General features: G+C 35.2%; 1 protein-coding gene across 1 annotated transcript in view; it reads left to right on the top strand.

Annotated features, from left to right (window-relative positions):
* LOC116846429 overlaps window positions 1-5,725 on the top strand; it is a 38,840-nt gene extending 33,115 nt beyond the window's left edge. The window contains exon 5 of the mRNA XM_032820228.1: window positions 4,027-5,725. Coding sequence (XP_032676119.1) covers window positions 4,027-4,322 — 296 coding nt within the window. The 3' untranslated portion in view covers window positions 4,323-5,725. The remainder of the gene's footprint in view (window positions 1-4,026) is intronic.
* Window positions 5,726-9,772: the final 4,047 nt, after the last annotated feature.

A 9,772-nucleotide genomic window follows, 5' to 3' on the forward strand; every position in this document is an offset into this window, starting at 1 on the left:
CGCGCGCGTATATATGTGTAATAATATATGTGAAAAATTTACACCAAAGACGTCGAGATGCTCAAGACATGACCAACAACGCGAATGCGCGTGTTGATGTCCTTTAAGACTTTCTTCCAGCATGTAATTTCGTCGATACAATAGTTTCATTAGAAATTTTATTGTGACACTAAGTTCATTTTTTATAACAATAAGAAATTGAAATAAAACTATTACGTTAAGATTTTTATACATTTAAGGTGGTTATAGTTACCTTCTGGTTTGAAACAGTATTTTATCAATAAAATTGTTTAAAATAGCCAAAAGAATTTGATAAGTGATCCATTTCAATCAATTTAAATTTTTATTGGAAGCGCGTAAATGTTATGCTAAAGTGTATGTGTGTGAATAATAAAATATAACATTCAAAATAATAATAAATATAAAAATAAATATAAAAATGTGATATCATAAAGTTATTTCAGATCTGGTGTTAATTTATTATGTATATGATGTTGGTATGTGTCCACTCAAATATTGTCCATTTCACGAATATTTTTCATCAAACATTTAAAATTTTTACCTAATAATAAATTTATGCGATATATTTCACTACAATATGATTAAATGTTTATTTCATTATTAGAACAGTTTTTAATACTTTTGTTTTATATAATGTTTTATATAATGTTTTGTTTTATATAATGTTTTATATAAATTATTTAAAATAAATTTGTTGTATTATAGAAATCTTACATGTACATGCTTACATACAAATTTACGATTTAATATCAACTATAACAACATGGTAAAGATTATTGAAAGGAGGATGGATAAAATGGGTCGATTTTTACCTTAAACGTATAACGTAAGTTATATATATAATCCTACGTTTAAATTGCTGAATACTATGATAGCATTTTTATCTGTCTGAACATGTGGGAAAATGATCAAAGTTTGTTTTATAAATGAATCAAAATAAATCATTTTTAATACGCAAATTCGGTTAGTGACGATTTTGTTTCCATTATTTAATTACTTGTATTGTAGTTTAATTTTATAACTCTTTTTACACTTCAAAATTAAACACTTCAAAAATGCTAAATTTAACATAATGAAATCAACAAACTTTATGTATATATCATATTAATGTCACCTTGTTATATTTATTATTTTTAAAGTGTTTTATTATAAAGCATTTTTCTTTAGTTTTAATAATAAAAAAAGTTTTAAAATTAAATTATAACACAAAGAATTCAATAATTAAAGCTAAATCGTAATCAAATTACTATTAAAAGTGACTTATCTCAACATCTTTAAGGTGAATTTTGACTACTTGTCCACGGGTTCAGACGAATAAAAATGTTATTATTGTATTCAGCGACCTAAAAAACACAAAATTACATATATAACTTATATTACACTTTTTAGGACGAAATTGATCCATTTCGTTCTTTCTATTGCATTGTCAGTTTGACTAACTTTTATATCATATATATATATGATAGATTTATCTTATATTTAGTCAAATGCTAAAACCATCTTAATTTGCAGCATAAAATTGCAACTCGGTATGATTATTCCTTATTTCTATATTTTATTATAGTTATGTCGATGTCTTGGAATCTCGTTTAACCGTGTAATTTCCTTTATTAGGCCGTTTAATACTTATCACACATTGTCTGTAAATCCCTCTCTTTTGTAATTTGGCGTATATTTAATATGAATAGTTCAAGATAAGAGATTGTAATTTAATTATAAATGACTTCATAATTAATATTTGTATGACGATTCATTTCGCTTTAATTGGCAATCAGTTTTCTGGAATTAGCGTGCAATCGATACTCGATACGGAAAGGTACAAGCGTCGAGATACAAAGCATCGATTTTCTTTACACATATAAACCGTAATGAACGGCATTTTCATTCGGAAAGTGGAATACGTCGAGCTTTTATTTCTGCCGACTACTTACACCGCCATTTCGCTCAACAACGGCTCGCGAACGCGTATTAATTATTCAAAAAACGTGCAGCGCTAGAAAGTAATTTATTCCCTTGTAATTGCGATGCAATTTATAATGTGGGATCAATGGCGAACAAGCGGTGGCGCAAGCCGGCTAACCGAGTTACACGGCGTTCCCAAGTTGCAAAGTAAGCAAGCGCGCTCAAAGTGTCTTCCAATTTAACGGTGGTCGAGATAGCTTGATGAGCGTATCTGCAGGTATCGCTGATCCGCCACCGAATATCCATATACGTGTAAACCTACGGCCTACGTTGTAGCCAAGGCGCGGCATACGTGATGCAATGCAGCCCAGATCGTCACCAGAATACCAAACTACCAACACCCCCTAGCCTTTATCATCCATACTCGACGCACGGAACCGTCGTCTTCCTCTCCCCTTCAATAACACGTCCATGGAACCTTTGCATCGTTCTCGTTCTGTAGAGGCTCGTGCGTGCGCGTCTACCTACCACCATCCCTTGTGCTCGTATGTGTGTATATGTGTGCGTGTGTGTGCGCGCGCACGTCAGTGTGTGTCGCACACTTACGAGTATATACGGCGAAACTTATTGTCGCGCAAGAGTTTACATCCTGAATCTACAAAATGTAGCCTCGATATCGATACGGGTCCAAAAGCGTGCCGTGCTTCCTGCGCAATTACGGGTTCTTTCGTTCTCTTTTCTTTGTCATAAGATAAAAATCCCAGAAATGCAAATTCATGGCACATTTATATATGTTACGTCATTGTTGAACGCTAGGCTGATATTTGGACTTCGGATTTCGTGACAAACTTGGAATCGAATGCGCGCATCCGTCTTTCCACCTTCGCGTCGGCAAATACGCGCGGATTACACACGTATAAGTCTGTGATTATGTAACATTAACGAAAACAGTTACTTAAGACGAATAGCGACCGTGTGTAAGCGGAAAGTGCTTAGAATACAGTATTATCATAAGATTTTCGCAGGCTTCCCGCAAGAGGATCACGATGAGATTTAGTAATGCGTCGTCGGTTACCGTAAGATGTCACGTCTGACACACACGTTTACTTAATCCATTATTTATCGTATCCTAGAAACTCATACTTTCCGAGCTGACAAAACTAGATTGTTAATTTCGTTAGTATGATTTATCACGACGATGTCGGCATTATACGTTCTCACGTTACTATTGCGCTTATTTTTCATACAAATAGTATGCGAAGCGAGTTCAGTAATGTGAACGCGGACGTTAATTTCTCGCGTAAAAGTAAGCCAAAAATATGAGAGAGATCGATTTTTTTTTATAAATTTAAAATTCCGAGAAGATTGATTTTCGCAGATTGGGGAAAATTAATATTATCTTTTGCCTTTTTTAAATTTTAATGGCCCGAAAGAATTTTGTATTACACGCCATTAAATTCACCCTGATAGCGACTATTACAAAATGAATAAAATAATATATATAACATGCCGTGTAAAAAATAATTAAAAGTGATACAAAAATTAAAAGTGCTGTAAAAGTTACGCATGAGAAATTAATGAACTTTTATCTGTTAAATAAAACATTTTTCTTATAATTTAATTAACGCACCGACGAGAAAGAGAGAGAGAAAGAGAGAGAGAGAGAAACCGTTGAGACGAATTTGACGACACGTTTATAAATGTCGCTCGAACGTAATAAGCGGAAAAATGTTATTAATTTTCGCACTGACTTTTCTCGAGAAATCAATGCACTTTTTTTATAGAAGCAAAATTATTTTGTTTCATATTTTCGATCTACTTTTAGACGACGAATAAATTCCTTCAGCTATACCAGCGAGCCTTATACCACACCCTGTATTTTCTAGGTTATCTGCTACCCGTTGACTAGTTGTACGTTTATTAACGTCAAGTGCTATTACGGCGTACACGTCCTTCATTTCCAACACGATCTACCGATTATTATTATCCATCGGGTGTGCAGGATAACAGCATTTTTAGTTGGAACGATTTAATTTTTGACTCAGCTTCGCCGCCTTGCTGGCGTGAAGACCTTAAAAGAATTACAGTCTGTCGCGTTTATAGGAAAGCTGAGTCCGAGAAATCTACAGGACCGGATATCATCGAGTAGAGTCACGAATGTTCCGTGCCACTCTCGTATTTTTGAAGGGCGAAAAGATGAGATTGCCGACTCGACGAAATCCAGGTCCCAACGAGGACGTCAAAATTACGAAATTACACTGTGTTCGTATCTAGTTATTATACGCACGAGTGGTGGTGTTTGCCGGAAATGTCGGAGCACGCGTGGCACGAATCGGCCGCATTTGAGCTTACTGCTAATCAAGCTACACGCGAAACCTATCTCTGCGTATAAGCTGTAACTGTCAGCAGTTAATAATACCGTTAATAATAATAACGCATGTATCATCCATAAAGCTTTGACACAATGTATCAAAGCGCACACATCTACAAACACGCACACATTAGTACATGCATACCTACTTTCTCCTCCTTCTATGCACACATATGCGTTTTCATTCGTGTAGAACTGATAACAATTAGAAAGATATAACAATTAGAATTAGGAGAAAGCAAATTTAAATCGTCTACACATTTCATTCAGAGATCATCACTAACGGAGACACATTAAAAATTTTTAACACGCGCGTCTTTATCATTCCCGTTTCGACATATGTATGCTCTTGAGCATTATCAGTTTATCGTATGGAACGTCGTGCCGATTGAAAGGAGTCAGCGTGCTGAGATTTTTACGCGAATAGATGGACTTCGGTTGGAGAATGTGCTGACAGAGGCGATGCCGCCACCGTAGATTAACTTTAGCAGAGTGGAACGGGTCTAAAATACACGAGGTACGGGAGCGTTGCGGATATAAGCAAGCCGTAACGGTTACCAACCTACCCGTTCAGGGGCTACCTATCTATCCTACCTATCCCACCACATAGAGAGAAAGCTACGGTCTGGAGTAAAGGATGGCCGGCGGTGAGCTCGAAGGTTGCGGAGATGACTACGGGGTTGGGGTTGGACGTGATCTTTCATAGCTGCTTGATTGGCCCAACGTGCGAGCAAATGTATTGTCCCGCTTGCAAGCGCCAACAGCTCGTGTCGAGATGGCAAAATATTTAAGATCACGTTAAGCTCGCAACAATAAAAGGAGACACGTTGATGAAATCAAGATCGCAGGAAAGTTGCGTGCCAGGCCGACCTTGCACGTTCACACTTAGTCTGAGAGAGACGGCCCGGAAGAGGTCGGGAGACGGAAGGAAGCGAGAAGGACGGCGAGAACGGTCGAGTTAGTATTCATATCGTTATGTCCTGCGACTAATAAGGCGATAGAAAATGTCGTAACTATTGCACGATTGTGTTAGACATAAATTGGACACATTTGTGCGAAAATTTGTAATTATTACTTCTCGTAATTATTATTTCTACGATGTAACGCATTGCAAAATTAAGTGTGTTATTATAACAACACGTTGATACATTAGAATATCTGATGGGGACATTTTGACTCCGTCTTTCTTGTTATCGCCATTTCTATTTCTCATTCATTTCTTCTTTAGAAAAGAAGTAACTCGTGACTTTTAATTATTTTTAAAAAAGAAGACGCCAAAAACGTAACAAAAGAGATCGATAATATTGCGATAAATTATTTTATAATTTACTCTGGATTTACCTCTTGGATGTCCAAAAAAATCATTTTTATCCTTAATTTAATAGTGTATCCTTAATTCAATAGTATCCTTTAATAGTATCCTTAATTCAATGTGTGTTGTATAATTTATAAGCTATTGAGATTTAAATTTTTTAATCCCGATTAAGTTTATATTTTATTTTTTATGATTCACCATTTATTATTCTCTTTGTGTACGGAGAAAATATTGTAGCAAAAATTAAAAAAAAAATTTCTATAATGGACCATATAAAATTATTATCGAAGTTACTGTATATTTAAAAAATGCTTTGCAAGTTTGACTTTTTGCTACAAAATTATTGTAATTATTTGAATGTTTTTTATATCGTTTTATATCGTTTTTATAAGTTAATCGTCAAATTTATAGTACAATTTATATTTATATTTATATAGTAATTGTAAAATTTCAGTACAATTCAACTTTACACAAAAAGGAAATATGATTTTGACCTAATTTTGACCTAATTTTTATTACAATATTTTCTTTGTATACTAATTACAGAGAATAAGTAAGTAATAATTATGAGACTTTCTACTGTAGAAAATTATAAGTTTAGAAAATTTATGAAAATTGTAATTCTTTTACTATATATAAAATATTTATATTTTGCAAATTATGTTCTTAGTATGTCTAGAAGTCATTATTAATATAAGGTAATGAGGAATAGTAAAGATTTTAAGGTATTAGAATTGCAAGGGACCAAAATAATTGCTTCGGACATCTAAAGAGAATTATCGGACATTGTACTGTTAACACGTCTTTATTTTTAACACTATTATTTGTATCTTAAACTAATACACATATGTTTGTAAACATCTAACAGCATACACTATTTAATATAAACTCAAATATTGTCACTTCAACATAAAGATTTTTTAAGTAAGAACATTGTTCTAACTTTAATATGTGTTAATATATTATAAATCCAAATATGTGTTATTTTGACTTAATTTTTTTTTGTTCCTGAACATGTTCCTTGCCATTTCAAATCACATCATTTAACACGTTTAAGCATATTAAATTATAATTTATATGTCTCTTAAATGTGTGTAAAATTATGTGATTTCAAACAAACGCAAGAAACGTGTAAAAAGAACTAAAGCCAAGTTACATGCTTATACATTTGAAAATAACACACTTGGATCTGCAGAGTACATGTGTTAATTTAAACTGCCAATATAGTGTGTTGAAAGTAGAAACATGTTAGCGTGTTGTTATATACTTCGTTGTGCAGCAAAATTATCTTCAAAATCATGGTATGGTTTCAGTTAACATTGAAATCCCAAGAGATTTCGATATATAAGACATGACATCAATATGACGTTTCCGATTGATAACGTTGTCGTCTAAAGAATTGGTATTTTTATTTACATTCCAATAACAAGCCGTTGACAGGCGATTGCGAGAAACCAAGAAACATTTGGCCTCAATGTTCTGGAAGATTGTCCGTTCGACGTAATTCCCCGCCGGCTTTCGACCTCTCGAAAATTACAAGTGATCACGTTGAACCTGAAACGTACGATCGACAGCTGAATCGTGCAAATATCATCCGATATCGCGAAGTACCTGGTTGCCGCGGATTACACCGGGAGACATTGAGAGCAAAAGGGGAAGGGAGGAGTGAACAAGTAAGTCTTCCCGAGGAAGAACGAGCGGAGTCATGACTCCACTCGTAAATATTAGGCGTCCTACCGTTGATTGGGGTGTGAATCTTCAGCACATCGTCGTGTACGAGTGTCTCTGCGAGTATATACATGCTCATCGATAAATGTACACGAGCTCATATATGCACTCTGGTTGAATTGTGGTTTATTTTAGCCGAACTAGACTGACTGTGTCGATTATCGTCGCGTCTTGATCTCGATTGATTTGAAGCAATCGAAATAACTTCAAGACTGGTTCTTATTCTGTTTTTTGTTGCGCGGACCCTTCACGTTCCTTATATATTTTTTCATTTCTTTCCCTTCTTTTTCGCATACAATACTGCCCGACGTACGACGTTCTCTCATTCCGGATCTCTTCGATACAATCCGACCACAGCATCGCCAAAAGAGTGTACGTGAACAGGAACCGTCTTTTTAGTCCGTTTCCTGAACTTTTATTTCTTGGAGAAACCGAAGGAAGTTCAAGTTGCCGTAAAATCGAAAGGGAAGGGGATAGCTCATGGAATGGCGCATTATGAATCTGCGATTCAGTAGTATAACCTAAGGGCAACATCGCCAAGAAAGACCGATAACCAATAAAAGAGACAGCGAATAAGTGGTAGAGAATTACTTATTGACAATAATAGTTATTATTATTGCTTTTTTACACAAGTCTTTTAGTAAATTACATTTTTTTGGGATCTCTTGTCTAAACTTACCCATAAAAAAAACCCGTAATATAAGACACTTTTATTTCTTTTATATACCTTCACAAAGAAAATCTATCATCTACGATAAGCATGCGTCGTTTCACCGAAGTATGGAAATTCTTGTTTACCATTGAAGCACACATTAATCTGATTCGAATGCAGACCATAGTTGCAAACTTAGTAATTAAATATTTGGAAAGGTCAGTGTCACAAGTTGATCTTGATGTCATAGTTGCACCAAAAAAGGAATTGTCAATCACATTGCATGTCAACAATGTAAGTTGCGTGAGGCATTCCACATAATAAATATAAGCCAAATTTATTTTTATCGAGCAAAATTTGTCGTCCGCACCTGCGGTCATATATAACTCACCTCGTTATCCCGAAGCAAATTTGATTCATTTAATAACCCGAACTACCATGCCTCCCTTAATGGCACATCACTCGACTCGAATCCTCAACGCGCTCAAAAACGCTTAGTTATCTCTTCTCGTTTCCTATATTTTATTTCCCCCCGATGTCCACCGTTTACGGTAGACGCGCAAGTGTGTATGATGCGGGACAGAGGGGAATTTAAGCAGTTTCTCCTCAACGGTGCAAACCTAATGACGTACGTGCTTGTTCGTTCGGCCCTCTCCCAGTTACCTTCCGCACCAGCCAACCTCGACCGCTCCTCTCCTTCAACATCCACCCTTTCATCCCCTCCTTCTCAGACCCTTCTAAAACCTCCCTGCAACTGCGGAACTTAACGCGCGTACCTAGTTTCGCAAGCGTAACAAGAAGTAACAGCTGCAGCAAGTCCGCGGCAGCCACCGACGATATATCCGAGAGATCGAGCAGACGAAAGTAATTATGTGGAATACATCGAACGCAATCTCCGTTCCCGGTACTCATGCCACGAATACGCCCACCCACTGAGATTCTTGCGTATACGAAGGAAGTTTTGATTTATCGTTCTGCTTCACCCAGCATATTTCTCTTTTTGATACAATAGCTAAAACGAACCCAGTTACTCGACCAATAGATATGGATTCAACGAATTATCTAATGACTATAAGTGACGCGCCTCTTCCTTCATTAGCGAAGAATAAATTAATATATGTACACATATAAATCACCTGACTACTTTTTAGCGTGTATCTTGAAGAGCGAGATATTAAATAAATTGGAGCCATTTTGATTTATCATTCCGCTTCATTCAGCATATTTCGTTTTTTGATACAATAGCTGAAACGAACCTAGTTACTCGACCTAGTTACTCGACTAGATACACACATATGGATTCAACGAATTATCATGATTACAAATAACGTATCTCTTCCTTTATCTCCCTCGATGAGAAATAGATTAACATATGTATACATCTCGGGAAAAAAGTTCATATATAACTATGTAAAAATATATATAATTATATACAGAGTGAGTAAAAAGTCCCGAACCGGTAAAATATCTCGAAAACTAAATATTTCCGAAAGAAATGTTTCCTGCAAAAGTTGTATGGTTTTAAATAATCTATTCATAGATCTGGTCAGTATGATCTTGGGTGACGCCGCCAAAGTCAGGTTGAGGTCAACTTTGCTTTTTTAAACAGAAATATATATTTTTTATTACGGAATTTTATTCTACGTAAAAAATCAAATAGCTCTTGTTTGAAAAAAATTTTTGTACGACCTCCATTTTCTAAGATATTTACGGAAATATCTATAAAATTATTGGTTTCAATAATTTTTTACTCTAATTCCATCAACTTTATCGAAGAATAGCA

Source organism: Odontomachus brunneus, unplaced genomic scaffold (assembly GCF_010583005.1).
Source record: "Odontomachus brunneus isolate Ranch 3 - 2012 unplaced genomic scaffold, Obru_v1 Obru_scaffold_064, whole genome shotgun sequence".
NCBI classification, from domain to species: Eukaryota; Metazoa; Arthropoda; class Insecta; order Hymenoptera; family Formicidae; genus Odontomachus; species Odontomachus brunneus.